The sequence below is a fragment of the Ochotona curzoniae genome, unplaced genomic scaffold, assembly GCF_017591425.1.
Source record: "Ochotona curzoniae isolate NIBS_2020 unplaced genomic scaffold, NIBS_Ocur_1.0 contig_4064, whole genome shotgun sequence".
NCBI lineage: Eukaryota > Metazoa > Chordata > Mammalia > Lagomorpha > Ochotonidae > Ochotona > Ochotona curzoniae.
The window spans coordinates 2,095,711-2,115,621 of NW_024466107.1; the positions used below are offsets into that span (position 1 = coordinate 2,095,711).

Sequence of the window (19,911 nt, forward strand, 5' to 3'; positions counted from 1 at the left end):
ACATCGGAAGGACCAAAAGTGACTGAAAGTCAAGGGCCAAAGTGAGAACGGGAACAAGAGAAGAGGGAGGAAGAACTAGGAGGCAAGGGACCAAACGCTAGAAGAACTGAGACAGCTCACCATTTTGCCGTAAAATGCACCTGCTGAATTACAGCCAATGAGAATGACAGACTGAATGCACAAGTGGACCCCCACAGTGACATTCCAGAAGACATCACGTCACCTGGAGCGCCTGCACAAACCAATCACACTTGAGTTTGAAGACAGCGTACAAGGCCACAACAGTTCATCCCTCCGCTAATTACAACAAACACATGTTAAATCAATTAACAGAAAATTCTTAAAAGTACACAGAGAAATTATGTAGAGGACAAACTAAGGAAAGTTCACCCATTTACAGGGAGTTGGTTTGCTTTTGCCTCACCTGGTTCTACCCTGAAGGTGGGCCCCCGCTGCAGAGCTGCACAACTCCACTGGCAATGAACATTCAGAGATGTGGACACAGGAAGTCAGAAGACACAACGGTGTGGTGCTGCAACGACTGACGCCCCAGTGGCACTCAGCCAGTGGCGAACTGAATGGCACTGGCAGAACGAACTCCACCAGCAACAAGGGGCGTTCACCAGGAGCTCAGGAGGCCAACCCAGACATAGAACTGCCCATTCTGCTGGTCTGTTTGATTCAACAAGGAGTAGAGACAGAGTGGCAGGTCCCAGACAGGCGATGTGGGAACAGGGTGAATTTCACAGCCTAGATTCTAATCTGGTGCCATTGTGTAGGGAGACAAAGGCTATGCAACAGGACTGAACATGCATGAGCTGGGAGTGAACTCACTTCTGGCTCAGTGAACTGCAACAACGTGGCATATTACAGGTTCCAGGTGGCCCTCAGACCTGATGGCCAGCAGATCAAGAACTCTAGTATTGGGACATCAAACACCATTTTGTACAGTGTGGTGAAAGCTTTAAAACTACAGGGACAACAGTGAGCTGCGCATGCGCTGAGCAGGGACTGATCTCACTGAGCTCGGTGCATTGCACTGGTTCCACAGGAAAAATAATACCAGCTTTTGCATCATATGGGTCAAAATAGATCCGTGTGGCCCCCAGACCTAATGGCAACAGGTTCCAACAACACCATCACTACCAACAACTAGCTATTTAGGACTCCTGGTAGCTCCCTAATCCTGGGAACTGCTCAAATATGAAGTAAGAGAAAGTTTGTACAGACAACGGAGCAGCCTCAGCACGGTATCACAGGAGGTGGAGAGTGGTGAGCAGGAGTTGGGGCACAGACACCATGGAGGTAGTCTAACATAAGCATAAGAACCCAGACCTAGGAATTCCTTGAGGGAATGGTTAAAAAAAAAAAAAAAGTGACTGCAAACGAAGAGCTGTGTACCAACTACAGTAAGTAAAATCAAATTATAGACCTGTGGGTGACACAGCTTAGAAATCTGCCCAAAAGAGAAGACTTTGATAACCAGAAGTACAGTGAACAAGAGGAAAAGAAGAGACAGAGGCACAATGAATATTACTGAAGACTCTCCTGCACAGGAGGAAAAGCCTTTGCCAACCTCAGAGTTCCCTGAGGAAAACATCGAGAAAATGGGGGATACAGAATTCAAAACATTTATTATAAAGCTTCTTATCAACAATAAGAAGCACGTAAAGCAGGTGTTCAAGAAATTTAAAGAATATGTCACACAGGAAATGAATCAAATGAAAGCTGAATCCAGTGGAGCAAATGAAAAGTACAGTGGATACAGCGGAGAATCTCCAAAATAGAATAAAGTAGGCAGAAGAAAGAATCTCAAAATTAGAAGATATTTCCTGTCACCGGGGGAAACAAACAAAACAAAAAAACTGGAAACAGAACTGGATCAGGCCAAGAAAAGTATTCAAGAACTGAAAGATACTATTAAAAGGCCCAATGTAAGAGTTATGGTAGTCCCAGAAGGTGCAGAGGGAGAAGCTGGGTTGAAAAAATGTATTTAATGATATAATAAGGGAAACAAGATCCAGGAGGGGCACAGAACTCCCAATAGGCTTGACCAAAAGCAATCTTCACCATGACACATGATCATCAAGCTCTCGTCAATTGAACATAAGGAAAAGATCCTTAAATGTGCACGTGAAAAAAAAAATCAATTGACATACAAATGAATGCCAATTAAACTCACAGGAGATCTCTCACAGGAAACTCTACAAGCCAGAGGAGAATGGAGCGACATATTCCAGATTCTAAAAGCAAAAAAAATTGTTGGCCTAGGATAACATATCCAGCAAAGCTTTCTTTTGTCTTTGAAAAATGGAATAAAATTTTGCCACAGTAAAGAAAAGTTAAAATACAGACAAAAAGGCTGATATTTCATAGACAGACAATTCAGGTAGAAATCACATAAGCATTTGTATACGATTCCAATAATTAGGCCTCAAAACTGGGGAAAAAACGGATACAATGAGGTCAAGAAATGACAAGCCTACGGTCAGGGTAGAAAAGTGTGACACTCAGCCCTTCTGGAAAACTGACAAAACACTAAGACAAAAAACAGAATCAGACATAGCAACTACCTTGAACTAACTGACATTTATGGAATATTCCAGTCCTAGATCATTCACGAAAGAAAGGGAGAAAAAGATATTCACACACAAACACCCATGGTCCCTTCACGGACATCGTCCACCCACAGTCCCCACGTGGATGTTGATGTTTGTCCACCTACGGTCCCCTCACGGACGTCGTCCACCCACGGTCCCCTTGTGGACGTTGATGTTTGTCCACCCACGGTCCCCTCGTGGATACTGACTCCCACCATGGAGACAGTTGACTCTCGAGCAGAGCTGCTCTGACTGTGCTAGAGTAGGAAGCTAGTTCAGGGTCATGAGCTTGGAAGCCACTCCCCGAGACCACCACCTAGGTGTTCCCTCCTGCCCACCTGTGATGTTCACCTATCATCTGAAATCGTAGAGGGGCCATGATATCCCTCCCCCCATGAGCCCCTACAAAGGCCCATGATAGGGAGCGGCTTGCTCTCTTGGTCCCGTGCTTCCATCACTCTGGCACTCTGACTCTTGGCCTCCCCAGTATCCGCCTCCTCTCTGGCTTCCCACAGACAGACTCTGAGGACAGATGTCCCCTGACATGGCCCCTATGTGTCTGTATTCCTCACCCTCTGTTCACTGCTTCGGTGGGACAGTAAAGATAGCAATGCTAAGATGCTTTGTATTTCTGGTGTGTGTACTATTGGGAGTTCCAGGAGAGGCGAGGCCTAGCAGTGATGGAATGTGGGCAGAGAAGCCAGGGAAAGGTGAATGTCTGCAGCTTTGTAAGTGTGCCCAGGTTATTCACTGCATGTCTCTTAGGATAACTAATATTTGCTGGGGAAGCTGGGACATATGACTTCAGCTTAATGGATGGACTTGAGGGTAATGACCATTTGTTCCTCTTGGGGTTTCAATTGACTGTTTTGCTGTATGGATTTGTGATTTGCTATTTCCAGTGTACCCTGTTATCGCCAAGCTTGGTTAATAAACTTGAGACTTGTCTGGCGTGATCTTGCCCACACCCTGCAACATGCTGACATACACTGGTCTCCCGGACTGCGAAGGGCAGCCATATTTACCCACTGTGGTACCTTCCTCTCTTCCTAGCATGGGGCCTCAAAGGTGCTAACTCTATCAATGGCCTTTTTTTTTTTTTTAAGACTTATTTATTTTTATTGGAAAAGCAGATTTACAGAGAAAAGAGACAGAAAGATCTGCGACAAGGTGTAACCAGGTAACAACACCCCATTACCATGAGAGGATGTGACCCCCATCTCAGCATCATTTCTCAGCAATTCTGTTGTTTCCAGCAAAAGTTTCCCTTCGCCAAATCCTGCGCAAAGCGAACTGCAGCTCCATGCTTCTGTACACATGTTGGCTGGATGACTGACTTAAATGCAGTCTGAATTTAAAGTCAAAGTCGACTGGATGATTTGTATGACACACCACCTAAGTTGACTGGAGGATCTAGAGTGTCAGCAAACCAGAACATGATAGGCTAAATGGATGGCTCTTAAAAAAAATCCCTGGCTGATGTGTGCCAAGGTGAGTTTAAATCCCCTGAATTAGGCCGTGAGAGGCACTGTTCCTGGAGTGAAGTGAGAACAGCTACCATCAAGTTCGGCTAGGCACAACTCCTCCTTACATGCTAAACTGTGTCACTTGTGTCTGGCGTGATCTCTCAGTCTCTTAACAGGTTCACCTCCTCCCACCGCCACACTTGGCTTTCTGAAGCTCTAGCCCTTGACAGCAGGTACTCCAGGAGGAAGTCCACCCCTTGACAGCAGGTACTCCGGGAGGAAGTCCACCCCTTGACAGCAGGTACTCTGGGAGGACGTCCACCCCTTGACAGCAGGTACTCTGGGAGGACGTCCACCCCTTGACAGCAGGTACTCTGGGAGGACGTCCACCCCTTGACAGCAGGTACTCCGGGAGGAAGTCCTCCCCTTGACAGCAGGTACTCCGGGAGGAAGTCCACCCCTTGACAGCAGGTACTCTGGGAGGAAGTCCGCCCCTTGACAGCAGGTACTCTGGGAGGAAGTCCTCCCCTTGACAGCAGGTACTCTGGGAGGAAGTCCTCCCCTTGACAGCAGGTACTGTGGGAGGAAGTCCACCCCTTGACAGCAGGTACTCCAGGAGGAAGTCCTCCCCTTGACAGCAGGTACTCCAGGAGGAAGTCCTCCCCTTGACAGCAGGTACTGTGGGAGGAAGTCCTCCCCTTGACAGCAGGTACTATGGGAGGAAGTCCACCCCCTGACAGCAGGTACTCTGGGAGGAAGTCCACCCCTTGACAGCAGGTACTCCGGGAGGAAGTCCTCCCCCTTGACAGCAGGTACTCTGGGAGGAAGTCAACAACAAAAGAAGCAAAAGACCAGGGGGCTCATACTTGAAGCCAGCTGCTACCCAAGGAGATGACTCCTATAGATTTGCTTCTAAGATCTCACGGAAACATAGGTACATCTACTAGGCCCCACTGTCTTTTCTTTCTGTTGCATATTACTCTGGCTTTTCTTTGTCCTTCTAACAGCAATTGCTTGGTCTGGAAGCAGAGATGACTACAGATCAGAGGTTCCTAGTTCACATGACTAGAAATTGTCCCTGGGACCTGCACTGTGACGTATAGCCTGGGCCTTGCCTAGGTGCCAACATGCTGTACGGGTGTCAGTGTGCAGCCTGTTCGCCTTCCAATCTGGCTCCTTGCTTATGCCCAGGGGGAAGCCGCGGAGGACGGCCCAAGTCCTCGGGCCCCTACAGCCATGTGGGAGACCTGGAAGAAGCTGCTTCCTGGCTCTTGGCTTCAAATCAGTTTAGCTCAGGCTATTGCAACCATTGGGGAGTGAACGAGCAGACATAAGATCTCTGTCTCTCCCTCTCTCTGTAATTCTTTCAAATAGAAATTACATAAAATAAATCAAAAGAATGGAAGGAAAGAAAGAAAAAAATGAATCCCTTCCTATAAGCAACAGGTCAGCCAGCCTCTGCATACACACTGCACGGTAAAGAGACCCTCTACTGAGAAGGCGCTGCAGCGCGAGACTCTGTTGGATACACCGTGCCAGCAGGCGCTCCTCGCCCAAGTGTCTCTGTGCTTCTCTGCTCGTCCTTGCAGGAAGGAAACCTAGTGTGTCTAACAGCACACAGTAGCGGACGGCCGAGGACCCGCTCCAACACGGGGTCTCCAGGAAAGAAGCTAGTGTGTCTAACAGCACACAGCGGTCCCTGGGACCTGCACTGTGGCGTATAGGCTGGGCCTATACAGCGGCGGACGGCCGAGCATCCGGCTCCAACACGGGGTCTCCAGGCTGCATCGTTCTCCCTCACGGGCCCCGGTGGCAACCTCTGTGCTCCCACTCTGCTAAGACATCCTTCAAACATTTGAAAACGGCCCACAAAGCATCTGGCCCATGCTGGGCCTCTCCCAAGCCCACCTCAGCAGAGCAGAGGCCATCTGTGCATTCACTGAGTGCCGGCTCTGCAGAGGGAAGGCCAGGCCTCCTGTGGCCCAGCACCAGGAACACAGCTCCTGGCGCCTGCTGCCACCCTGCATCTCTGGCTGAGCCCATCCTCACTCTCCAACCAAGTCAGCTATTCCCACTTCCCATGGTCTGGCCACGGTGGTCACCAAGACGAGCTTCTCCAGTCCATTCTGCCGTCTGCTGAGCCAGAGCCGCTCTCCAAGGTGATGCAGCAAATGTCCCCACGGCCACACACTCCACCCTCTGTCTTCAGTGTTAACTGGTTACATAGTGAACTCAAATGCCCAACGCCAACCACGTTGGTCACTCCAAATAACTGTTTAAATTCAAATTGTATCCTTAAAAAACTGAATAAGAACTTAAAGAAGCATAGCTTTGAAATGTATAGCCAACCACTTTTATTCACTGATGGTTCTCAAGAAAAAGAAAAAGCTGGAAAGATCTTTCCCAAGAACCCAGAGTCCAGCATTCAATCAGTGACCACACCTTTCCACTGACACTCAATTATGTCCCCGCCCAAGCTAAGGGTGGTGACCAAGAATCCTAGATCTAGGCGCTTTCATCTGCAATTCAGCATATTCATGAGCTACTGGACCAAACTGGAACACGATACTACAGACAATGAGAACTAGGGGTTCTACATAGTTTCATTCTCTTGTGGAAGATCCACCAGCCAGCAGGAGTTAATGAGCAACTTATCAATTACTACAAAATTGCCAAGTACACATCCAGCATCAATGTGCTGAACAGGAAGCTCTCTGAAGACAGGATGCTTCTGCAAAATGAGATGTGAAAAATAGATTCTTCCAGAGTCCTGTGTAGAGACAGAATAGAGGGCAAGAGGAGGGAAGATGGTGCTATGTGGAAAAACCTGTGAATGACTAGCAAACGAGGTCAGGCGAGGAGAGAGTGCCTTCCGAACGCATGCTACCTGAATTGACCAGCTGCTGTTCCATCACCCCGCAGCCAAGAACTTCTAGCCATTCTCCATGGAACCTGATCTCCATCTCGAAGGAAGGATGAGTAAATGGGAAGTAGCAGTCCACCCATCTGATCTCCAGCCCTGCAAGAGACAAAACAGACAGCACAATAAGGCATTCTGTCTTTTCCTCAGAACCAAATCTGCCCTTCTACTTAACAACACCAATGACCACATTCTGAGTGAAATACAAAAAAGGACTAATTTGCAACAAGTTACGGTGAGGCAATAAATCTTAAACTGGCATGTCTTCTCCAATATGAAAGCCACTCTGTAGTGTGGGGACTGTCTACAAGCAAATCGGCCACCCGCCAAGTCCCTGGGACCTCTGGGCAGAGCAGCAGCAGCCAAGGTCATGGGAAAAGAGGCAGTTCTGTTAGCTTCTCCGAGTGAAAATGACATGCTTGCAGAATTAAAGAAACTACACTTTCATCTTACTGTCCTCCCAACTTGCTGGCAACAATATGGCCAATTTACAGTAAACTAACTGGCCTGCGTGACTTGGTAACAGCTAACAGAAAATAAGATCTACAAGCCAGATTTAAGCAAAACCACAAAAAGCCAGGCACCCATCCTAGAGACGGGTGATAAGTACACGCCAAACCAGGCAAGCAGACCAACATGCACAAGCTGAATGCCACCACGCAGTTCTCACCAACTAATCACAAACACGCACATTCCAGGCTGCAAAGGGCTGAGCTCCCAGCGTGGGACTCACCAGGTAGGAGCCTCGACGCCCCGTGAGGAACGCAGGCCGCAGGAGCACGTGGTAGTGCTTATGCTGCAGTCTGAGGGTCCTGTCCCTCACGGGGTAACCCGCGTCCCTGTCCCTCATGGGCTAACCTGTGTCCGTCACGGGCTAACCTGTGTCCCTCATGGGCTAACCTGTGTCCGTCACGGGCTAACCTGTGTCCCTCAGGGGCTAACCTGTGTCCGTCACGGGCTAACCTGTGTCCCTCACGGGCTAACCTGTGTCTCTGTCCCTCAGGGGCTAACCCGCGTCCCTGTCCCTCACAGGCTAACCTGTGTCCCTCACGGGCTAACCTGTGTCCCTCAGGGGCTAACCTGTGTCTCTGTCCCTCAGGGGCTAACCCGTGTCCCTGTCCCTCATGGGCTAACCTGTGTCCGTCACGGGCTAACCTGTGTCCGTCACGGGCTAACCTGTGTCCCTCACGGGCTAACCTGTGTCCGTCACGGGCTAACCTGTGTCCGTCACGGGCTAACCTGTGTCCCTCAGGGGCTAACCTGTGTCCCTCACGGGCTAACCTGTGTCCCTCACGGGCTAACCTGTGTCTCTGTCCCTCATGGGCTAACCTGTGTCCGTCACGGGCTAGCCTGTGTCCGTCATGGGCTAACCTGTGTCCCTCAGGGGCTAACCTGTGTCTCTGTCCCTCACGGGCTAACCTGTGTCCGTCACGGGCTAACCTGTGTCCCTCACGGGCTAACCTGTGTCCCTCATGGGCTAACCTGTGTCCCTCACAGGCTAACCTGTGTCCCTCACGGGCTAACCTGTGTCCCTCACGGGCTAACCTGTGTCTCTGTCCCTCAGGGGCTAACCCGTGTCCCTGTCCCTCATGGGCTAACCTGTGTCCCTCACGGGCTAACCTGTGTCTCTGTCCCTCATGGGCTAACCTGTGTCCGTCAGGGCTAGCCTGTGTCCGTCATGGGCTAACCTGTGTCCCTCAGGGGCTAACCTGTGTCTCTGTCCCTCATGGGCTAACCTGTGTCCGTCACGGGCTAACCTGTGTCCCTCACGGGCTAACCTGTGTCCGTCACGGGCTAACCTGCGTCCCTATCCCTCACGGGGTCCTTTATAGGATAATCTTGTTTGTCCTTCAAGCAACATCACAGCCTTGCTAAAGGGTTCAATTCCCCATGGTAACGCACAATGAATTTAAAATGCTATTTTTCTGACCCCCAAACAACCTATCTGCAATTTAAATCTTGAGGAAATCTGAATGTGAGATGAATAAAATAATGACCCCACTTTTTGCTGTGTTTCTACTATTTGATTTTGGTGACATCCAGTACTGCACCACTGTCACCCACGAGTAGGTGACGGGGCCAAGCAAGGCGTGTCTGAGCCCAAACCTTTGCATGGACATTTAAGAAAAGAAACGCTACCTGTCAGAAAAAGCTATTTTAAAATTAAAGACAAATATAGAGATGGTAATAGGCCTCGATAACACAGAGACCTTTCCTTGCCCCAAATTAACGGGAGAAAACTGGACTTCTCCTTCACTGTGGTGCCGTTGCTGCATGTATTTTTGTAATCAATTGTGCTTGATGGCAAATATCAACTGAGTATGTTTCACTCAAGTAACACAGCATTTCTCCCTGCTGCTAACTACAAAAGTGCTTCACAAAGTTTGTGAAAATCACAAACCATTTCCATGAAATTGTTGAAGTATCCTTACATTGGTAGAAACTGCACGTGTAGAAAGGATACAATATCCTGAGCTGAAAAGCACACTCCAGGTCACAAACACATCTGCCCTGTGCACGCTCAGGCCTCTGGGTCATCCCACTGAGCTGCCGCCATCCCTCTCTCTTCGCGGCATAGCATGAACCCAGGCAGACTGCTCCACTTACACTGCCTAAAATGTGACGGGAAGGCACCGTGCAGAACGGCCTCCCCTCTCCTGGGCTGGTCTCTTCCGCTTGGTACATTTGTTTCAGGATTCACCCATGTCCTTCCACACAGCGATAGTTCATTATGTAACCGAGTGGGAATGAGGCTGTTTAGTGCAAGGGCTTGTTTCTCAGCTGATATTCCAGAAAGGCTTCTGTGGGAACATGGTTCTCGGAGGAGCCAGCCATTCAGAGAGGTTCACGGAACTGGCCTGAATCAGAGCTTTAAACATACACTGGATGAAGACACGTGCTTTGAGCAGGACAACCCTCTGTACCACTCCTGCACCTGGGATGCTGCTAGCCCTTACTATGACTTCCTCCACAGAGGGCCGCTCAAGGGACCCTGCCCTCCTCACCGCAGCCAGCCAGGGGCTTTTCCTTGATGCTGATCACCTGGGCACACTCCAAGGGAACAGGCCCTGTAGGTCCACCGGCAATTGCTTCTGGCTGATGAGCGGACCTCACTAACGCTTCTTGTGTTGCGGGGGCACTGGCCTGGCTGTAGGCTGCTGGAGAGAACTCGGGGGGCCACGGGTCCTCTGAGAGGCCAGAGTTAGCAGCAGCTCGCACGAGCACAGCTGCTCATTCATGACTGAGTTCTTGCGGAAGGGACTTGCACACGGTGCCAGTGACTCACCTCTGGGATCAACAATGCCCTAGCAGCAGGTCCTGAGAGCGCCAGTCACTCTGACGCACAGATGCAAATGTACAAAACCTCAGGACACACAACTGAGCAGAGGACTAACAAACCAACCAATCACATGCAGGGTCTTACAACTCCTGCCAACAGCAGAACATCGTAAAAAAGCAGCATTTAGGGGACCAGCGCTGCCCACAGACAGTGAAAGTGCCACATGCAGTGACGGGATCCCCTAAGGACACCACCTGGAGCCAGCGCTGCAGCATACCAGGCCAAGCAGCCACACTGGCATCCCGTACGGGCACTGGTTCAAGTCCCAGCTGCCCAGCTTCCAATCCAGCTCCCCGCCAGTGTTCCTGGGAAAGCAGTGGAGAAGGGCCCAAGTGTTTGAAGACCTGGAGGAAACCTGAGTCTGGGTCTCCTGTCCCCTGACTTTGGCCTGGCCGGGTCATGGCCGTTGCAGCCATTTGGGAAGGGAACCAGAGGATGGAAGCTCTCCCTGTCTCTGTGCGTTAACTCTGCCTTTGAAATCAATAAAGCTAATCTTTGAGAGTGCTGTGACGTCACACACCTGGATCTCCAGCCTGCAGCCGAGCACAGAGGTGAGTCTCCCACGTCTTGCCATTCTTCCTGCAAGCCCCAGGAGGATCACCCACCTGAGCCTGGCCGCTTCCTCTACCCCATCACCTAGGAGGGAACTGCCACACGTTCATGAAAAACTACATCTTAAAATAAATACATTCTACCAGAGATAAATTAAATCCATCAGAGGTTTATTTCCTCAAATCCATAGATTTTATGGGTTTCTATTAACAGCAAAAACAAAAGCCCTACCTTATCTTTTAAGTGCATTTCCCGTGGACCATCTTGCTACCTTCATGACAATAGCTACTCAGCGGCCCTGAGTGTGGTCCCTGCTGGAGCCCGCATTCTCTCCAGGGCAGGGATCCTCTTGGGAAATCGGGCACCCAAGGCTTTCTCAATACAGATGCAGCATTCACGCAGCAGCAGGAGCGCCCAGGGCCCGGCAGCAGCACCCCAAGCAGTCCACAGAACGGGTCAGTCGGGGCATTGCTTCAGTCCTGCTGCAGGAGATGTGGCCTCCACTCTCAGCTCTGAGGCTACCTGAGACCCTAGAAGCCAGGACACGGCAATGGCAGCACTGCACCCACGTGCTCGGGGTGCCAGCCCCTCAGCCTCTGCACCTTGGCAAAACCAATCAGCACCAAGCGCGTGCAGGTGTGTGTGTGTGTGTGTGTGGTCTCTTCCCACCCAGCCCTCGCTCCTCTACAATGCTGGAACACCTCCACATTCTGTCTCTGTAAATATTAAAGAAATGTCAGTCTGCCCCCATAATAGTTCTCATACTTAACAAACACTCAGCTTCCCTGACGCTCCATTCATTGCACAGACTTTGTTCTCCATTTTTCTTTACACTGTGTATCTGAAGGCAGGATTCTCGCCTTCGGAGTCCGCTTCCTTAGTGGTACAATCAAAACGCTGACAGACAGATGAGCCAAACTCCCCATACACCAGTGATTTGCCACACCCCACCCAGGCTCCCCTCTGCTGAAGCCAATGCATTTGAAACTGACCGCTCAAATAATGCAATTCAATCCTGCGGCTTGGCTTTCGGCTTTCAGTAGGATTTCCGTAACAGAAAGCAGTGATCTGAAAACCAGAGCTGTTCCTCAATGCTTCCTGGACAGTACACAGCTTGCGAGGAAGGCAAGGAGGACGGAGAGCGGAGGCAGAGGCTGTGCTCTGGCTGCGCGGAGACCCTGAGCAGCCTGGGATCACCCTAGACAACCGCAACCCAACGAGGGACATGACCAGCCACTGCGTGTGCCAGCTGCTCTGCTTATGCCTCTCTGAATTAGCTATAAGTAGAATGCAGACCATTTTTCCCTCAGCTTCTCTATTCTAGTAGTTTTATTTCCATCCTGAAAAAGCAACAGATTCACAGGGTTGGAAATCCATATGCTATCACAGGATACATGTCACCACGAACCAGGCATCATGGGATGTCACACTTGTGTCCCTGTGTTAGACCTCAGGCCCGCAAGGTTTCCTCATCTTTGCCAGGGGTAAGTAAACACAGAGCCCTGTATCTCTTTTCCCTCCTTTCTTCCATGGAAATAGCATACCACACACAACACCCTGTGCGTTTTTTTGACTTAATCGTATCTGAAAGCTTCCGCACCTGAGTCCGTAACACTTCCTTCTGCTCTCTCTTCCAAGTAGCACACCCACATCAACACGAAGCCCCTTATGGAGGTCTGCTTGCAGCACACCTAACATTTCACCATCAAAGCAATGATGCAACACAATGCTATGGAAGGTCAGAGAAACAGCTTTGCCAATTTCAATCAATTCTGCTAACCTGCCTTCTGTAGCTATGGTACAGCACTTCCCACTAACGTGACCTAGAAGGTCAAATGTGAACTCAGGTTCTGGACAATCCGGGGTTCTGCTGCTCAAAGGCCACGCTCCCACCTCCCTAACCAGGAGCCTGAATCCCTGCCCCCTGCCAGCCATGTGCATCTCCTGCGGATGTAAGAAGACAGTGCTTTCTGGACTCAGCCACGTGTGACTGGCAGTAAAAGCTAAGGGGGAGGGAAAGCGCCACATGTCAGGCCCGAAGCGCCCGAGTGGGGGTACGCACAATGATTCCATCTCCAGAGCCTGCCCCATAAGCTGCAGGAAGCCATCCACCACTTCCCACGCCACCCCGTCTGGGCCCTGCAAACCTGTCACTACTGAGTGTGTCACGTGGATGCCACAGGTCCACAGAGCCACCTGCCCTGGAGTCCAGTGTCGCAGCAACTAGGCGGGATAATAGCACTCCTTCCAGCAAGTTGATACTAACCCCAGCCTCTCCTCCCTGAGAGGGGACTGGACGCCTCTGGTGAGGAACCCCCCAAGCACAGAGCAGGAGATGCCAGCACTGCTCCAGCCACAGGAAAGACGAGCACACCACTGGGCCCCAGCCCCAGCTTTGCTGAGGGAACCCTGCCCACAGCTCTGTCTTCTGCACGTGGAAGGGCTGTTCCAGACTGGCCCCCTGGGACCCTTCACACACAGGAGCCTTCTGGATGGAGGTCCGGGTCTGAAGTGGATATGATCAAGTACGCATGTCACGTCACAACACTGTTGGAAATCAAGTGCTGTATGTTTCCTTCATCCAAGGATAAGGGACCACTCCTGGGTCGCTCAAGCAGCAAGTGGGCAGCTAACAGCTCTCGGCCACAGCACGGCCCCTTCTGTCCGCAGCCCTCCTGACTGCCACGGTTTTAAAGACAGCCTCAGCCCCGTCAACAGAAGGCGCATACTCAAGCCTCTGCCAGTCAGAGACCTGGGTGGGTGAGGCAGCATGTGCCAAGGGCCAGCACAGACTCAGGCACCTCAGCTGCTTCTCACCCTTTCACTGCCTCACTCCCGATGAGAACCACCAACCAGGCCCAGGTCTGATGATCTGAAAATACCAGTCTGTCGACTCGGGCAGGGGTGGGCGGTGGAAAGCAGTATGAACACAACAGAGCAGGAGCCTTTCAGATGAAGTAGAAATCCTGCCTGAAACATTGAACTTGGCCCGTGCCTGGTCAGTGCCAAGCGCTCCGATGCCCTCTGGGGATGCCGGACTGCAATCCACAGCTTCTCTCAGGCCCGAGGCACAGGAGAAAACCCCTGACACCAAAGGCACTGGGCTGCTAAGTCAGGGTGGCCTGGAGGTCGGGCATGTCCCACCAAGAAGCTCTGCAGGGTTTGCTGGGCTGCAAGCCCTGTGATGTCCAGGAACATGGGTACCTGTTTCAGGGACAGCGGGTGACAGTTCACTGTGGAAATGTGTGAGGGGCTGGCACGCTGACCCTCATGGGCACCAGTACACTTCTCATTTAGCTCTCTACTTGTGGCCTGGGAAGCAGTGGAGGATGGCCCAAAGCCTTGAGGGTCTGCCACCCACGTGGGAGACCTGCTTCGTATCGGCTCAGCTCCAGCCGTTGCCGCCAACAGATGGAAGATCTTCCTCTCTGCCTCTCCTTCTCTCCATAAATCTGCCTTTCAAGTAAAGATAAATAAATCTTAAGAAAAAGAGAGAGAGAATGCGTGTGGAGATCCTAATGCAGGGAGGGCTCCACAGCCAGACAATAGTCAACAGGTGACTTGTAAACCAACTGCCATAGAAGCCAACTCATAATTATCACATCCCTTCTCTTCCATGGGAAAAAATGTTTGGGTTAAGTGCCTAAGATTATAACGAACACTGCTTGCTTATTTAGTTTGCACTAAGCACTGTGCTAACACACCATGTGTCTTCACTCAGTACCCACACATGGAAGGCTAACTTACACGCTGCACACTAATTATTACTATTATTGTTTTCAGTAATACTGCCCAGACCATTGTTATGGTCTAATCTCAGTTGACAGTAAAGTCAGGAAATGCCAAGATCAGTCAGGTGCATCTGTCAACAAGCCCTCTGCTGCCCCCTGCTGGAGGAAAGCCGAAAGCAAAACTAGACAGCAGCCAAACAGTACACTCCCCAACAATGGACCAACAGATCTTGTGCTGCTAACATGGACAGTGACAGATACAGTTTTTGTAAAAGGTAAAGGCTATTTTTGGAAACAAGAGTATTTCCTCCACAGGCCTCAAGAGAGCAGGAATGCAGCGCAGTGAGGGAGAAGTACACAGGCTTGGAACCAGACAGGCTCCAGGCCTGAAGCCGGAGGCTGGCTTCAGATTAAAATCTGCGCTGGGACCAGGAGATGACAGAAACATCCTGAGGTTGTAGCTCGGATCCCAGGCCCTGAGCACTCCCCTGACTACCTCTCATCCATCAGGGCTGGACAGCGTGCCGTTCAGCTCCCGATGAAGCCTCCGCACAGATTCCAACAGAAGGACCAGGGGAAGGCAATCAAGCACGGTGCAGGAGGTAGACGTGAACCGGGGAGGGAAACGGAGAGAGGGCAAACACTCAGCAAACAGGACCCTGCAGGCTCAGGCCAGCGCTGCGGAAGCCAGCCGCGGAGGCCAGCACAAAGCAGTTCCCTCTAGGCGGGATTAATACTAATTATGAACAGGAAACCTTAAATGTAAGTATGTTTCAGATATCCAAAGAGACACATGAAAATATGTCTAATGTGTTCTAAAACTATATATTTAAATAAGATTTAAATAAATTATAAATTTAAATTTATAAAAATTATGGGACAGGATCATCATAAACTTTTACCGTTCTCTGTGGAAATGTACCCAGCAGTGTTCCTCCAGCCACTGGGCACTGGTGGTAACCAAGGAGACGGCCTCCCAGGACCCAGCCGCGCCCAGGAGGGAAGGAGAATGAGGGGAGAAGGCAGCAGTGCCCTTGAGTTGAGCACATGGGGCCATGAGAACAGATCAGTGTGGCTGGCTGGAGCTCATGAAGACACACGGCAGACAGGCATGGGTAGGATGGTGCCCACCCACTGGTTTACAAAGGAGGGCAGAACTCATTCCTCAGCTACCCACGGCAAGCCTGACAGCAAAGATCTGGGCAAATGGAGACTCTGGAGCGGACTGTGGGATGTCCTCCTCCTCGGAGCAGCGATATCAACAGCATCTCAGAACTATGGCGAGCACTTGAGCAGAACCCTCTGAGCATGCTCCACACGGGGACCCTGCGATGACATCGGGTGGCCATTCCCCACGCCCAGGTACTGAGGTGGTCGGGAGGCTGGGCGTGGTTTCTGCCCTTGTATGGACCCCCTCCTCCACATACAGGAAAGCTGAGTAAACACGGGTGGGCTTGCACACTTTTCCCTGATCTGATCAATGACATAAACATCAACAAAAGTTAAATAAAAGAAAGAAATGGGTGTATATTCTAAGCTGGTGCAAACAAGCTCTTCCCAGCATCCACAGACACTCCGGAGCACACAGCTGGGAAGCAGACTGACAGCCCAGGGCAGTGATTGGGACAGGGCGCGGGACAGCAGCACAGGAGCCAGGACTCCCACGGCCAATGGCTCAGGTGACCAATCCTCTCAAGTGGGCCGTCCTCTGCTGCTCTCCCAGGCTACGAGTAGGGAGCTGGGTGGGAAGTGGAGCAGCCAGGACATGAACTGGTGCCCACACGGGATGCTGGCATTGAAAAAGGAGGGTTATCCTGTTGAGCCATTGTGCTGGACCCAAAAGAACAGTTTTTTAAATCAAAAATTATCTTGGAGGCCCAGAGAGGGGAAGCAAATGGTTTCAACTAACATAAAAGTCTAACTGGAACCAGTTACAACCACAGCCAGGTCAACTGGGCACTTGCTGATGTCTAATCGTAAGAGTAAGGCCTCCAATATGAGGAAGAGCTTAAGTCTCATTTCCCTACCAAGTGACACGTGTCTGAGCATGTGTCAAAGCTGCACCTGCGTGAGCTTGCACCTGCCCTTCCCTGTGACGACGAATGCTTCTGCTCTCCCATACTTAGCAGAAAAGAAACCCATTTTCCAGGTGGACCAACCACTTGGGTGGGTGGCAGGTCCTCATAACCACTTCACAGTCCACTGCAGGCCTAGTAACTCACAACACGGGGTCAAGTTCCTCAGCAAGATGACAAGTAGGTGACTTTCGGGGCCTCGACAACCACAGAAAGTACAGAGATAAAGTTATCCCCCAGCACCCCATCACTCTGTCCGCTCTGGAGAAGGCAGACTTTCCACTCCAGCCACATTCAGTCTTTGGTTAATCCTCTGGCCAACAGGCTCCTGGAAGCTGAAGGAATGTTCCAAGGCCATGACCCTGCCCATGGCGCCCTGCACACTCCTCGGCCAGTGTGTTAGGAGGGGACCTGGAAGGTGCCATTCCAGGGCCCTCCACAGTCCCCCAGGCTTTTGAACAAAGGGGAAAGGACACGGCTTCCCCAGGGTGACACACGGTCAGCCCCGGAGGACTGCGCTATCCCACTATGACGCGGATGCTTTACAAAGGGGATTCCAATGTTTAGCAAAGACACGATGCCAAAGAAAGGCAGCAAACCCTGGAGGATGCAGAGCGAAATTAAAATGTCAGAATCCTCAATCCCCACCTTAGCTGTTCTGAGAGAAACAAGCTGTGAAATACAGTACAAAATGCATACAGAAAATGACCGAAAAAGATTAAAAATGACAACAAATTTGTGGAGGAAAAAAAACAGTCGTCTGAAGTATAAGGGTTGTTTTCTCTTTAATTCTAAGATGATAACCTATCTTTTAATAGCCTTGGGATGCTGGTGCAATTGAAATGTTAGCAGGAAATAATAAACCACTTATGAAGGAAGGGAAAAAAAACAGAAACTAAAACGGCTATAACAATAACACACTGCCATGAGGAAACAGTATGTTTTGATTTTTAATTTGGTTTTTCCAACAGTGATAATAAGGCAAGGTGAAAACCACCAGCCAGCGATTGTGACTAAGCACGGGACACTGGACCTGTGACCCCCATGTCCATGCCTGTCCCAGTCTAGGCTGCCCATTTTCCAGTCAGCGCTCTGCTAATGGCCTACAAGCACTGCCACCCGCACGGGCCACCTCACTGAGGCTCCTGGCCTTGGTCTGGCCCAGCCTAGAGGACAGGGGCTATCTAGGTTAAATAAACAAACAAATCAATCCCTAATAATAATAGTAACACCATAAAAAGCAAATTCAAAAACAGTCTTTGAGTATTTCTAAAGCCTGTTGAAGCAGTTACCACTCATTAACCAGAGAAAGAACAAATTTGAAGATTGTTAGTGATCTTCTATTGAAAATGTCAGTGGTTATGATGTGGCACGTGGGGACTTTACCACCAAGCAGCCACCAGCAGAGGAAGCAAAATGGAGAGGGAAGAAGGGAAGAAGTGAGCCAGGCGGTACTCCCAAGGAGAGGCCTGAGACAAGACAAATTTTCTCTAGACATCAAGGATCTATAAACTTCACGGTTCATATCCCGGCTGCTCCATGCCCCATCCAGCTCCCTGTTTGCGGCCTGGGAAAGCAGCAGAGGACGGCCCAAAGCCTTGGGACCCCGCATCTGCATGGCAGATCCAAAGAAGCTCCAGGCTCCTGGGTTCAGATCAGCGTAGCTCCAGCTATTATGACCACTTGGGAAGTGAACCAGTGAATGGAAGATCTTTGTCTTCCTTCTCTGTGTAAATCTGACTTTATAATAAAAATAAATAAGACTTAAAAAAGAGACAGGGGTGGGTGGGAAACTGGGTGGACCTTCTCCCTTAATATCCCCCTTTAAACATGAAGGAAACAATATGGAAATAATAGTGTTACCCACTTTCCAAGAGCCCCTGAACCTCTTTACCCTAATTAACTATGTAAAGATTGTCAAAAATATAATAATAAAAAAAAAGAAAGAGACAAACGCCAGAATGAGATGAACCTTCCACTACGTCCCTGAAGAACCACAATGCTTCTGTCCACCTCTCGCTTGCCAGTAGCCAGGGCATCTCTCTGTATTTCAATGAGACACAGATTATAATTCTGTTTAATAAAAACTCAAAATTCCTTTCTTGAAATCATGAAAGCAAAGAGAAGCTGGCTATAATAGGATTCCCACATGAGCACTCCCGGGAACTGGTTTTACTTCACATTATGTCACTTTCACGTGAATGACTTCAAATCCACAGTCAGGAATAGCAACAGCGACCATCCACGCATCCACATTACTCAGTTTCATCAAATCACAACATGTGTCATATTTAACTAATCTTTAACTTCACATCAAGTTGTAAAAATAAAATATTTGGAATAGACTTGAAGCCGTGTGTCTACCCACTCTCTAACACTGTTTCCTATATCCTGGAAAGATTCCGTCCTGAAGCTAACACATTCTTTCTAACACTGCTAACACAGAGCTCAGGAGGTTCCGTGAATCACAAGGAGACTACGTCAAACACAGCTTTTCACCACTATAACAACATACCTGAGGAAGGCTGCTGAGGAAGAAGACTCCATTTCGGGGCTCAGCTCGAGCGCCCCCTCACGGCGCTGACGACAACAGTGGGAGTGAGAGCGGAGGAAACAGAGGAAGGAGTGCACGCCCTGAACCAGGAGCAGAGAGAAGGCTGGACAGCGTCAAACTCGGTGTCTAACAAGCCTGCTGTGCTAACTCCCTGGGTCTGCACAGCGCCTCCCTGCTTCCCAACGCCACAGTACTTGGGAACCAAACCACCAAGGACAATAGACCCTGGGGAACAATCCCACCACAGTTAAGCAAAGCAGCGTGCAAGGGCCGCGGGATGTCTGGAGGCCAGCCCAAAGCAGCGACAAACAGGAAAGTTCCCCTTGGTGACTGGAATCACCACACGAGGCTAAGCCACTCTATTCCACCTTCTTCTGTTATATCCGTGGGAAAATGACAGAGTCGACCGCACGGTGGTTTTCACTGCGTCAGCCCTGACGGAAGAGGAAGCATGTTTTCATCTGCCAAGCACTCCTTCCATAAGCATCGTGTGTCACCTTCACGTGACTCACTTCTCCCTAAGGTTGTCTCTGGCTTGTTAATTTGGAGACATTCTTCACGCTCTACACTCCTTCCAGAGCAGCCAAGCTTCAAAGGATGGCTCAAGTCAACTTTTGCTGCAGATGCATAACCAATGAAACCTTCACACACTCCTAGCACAACGGCCACTGCA

General features: G+C 50.2%; 1 protein-coding gene across 2 annotated transcripts in view; it reads right to left on the reverse strand.

Annotated features, from left to right (window-relative positions):
- Positions 1 to 19,911, reverse strand: part of FARS2 (phenylalanyl-tRNA synthetase 2, mitochondrial) — a 323,779-nt gene that overhangs the window by 235,658 nt on the left and 68,210 nt on the right. For both annotated transcript variants that reach the window (XM_040984028.1, XM_040984027.1), the window contains one exon: positions 6,954 to 7,085. In XM_040984028.1, coding sequence (XP_040839962.1) covers positions 6,954 to 7,085 — 132 coding nt within the window. The remainder of the gene's footprint in view (positions 1 to 6,953; positions 7,086 to 19,911) is intronic.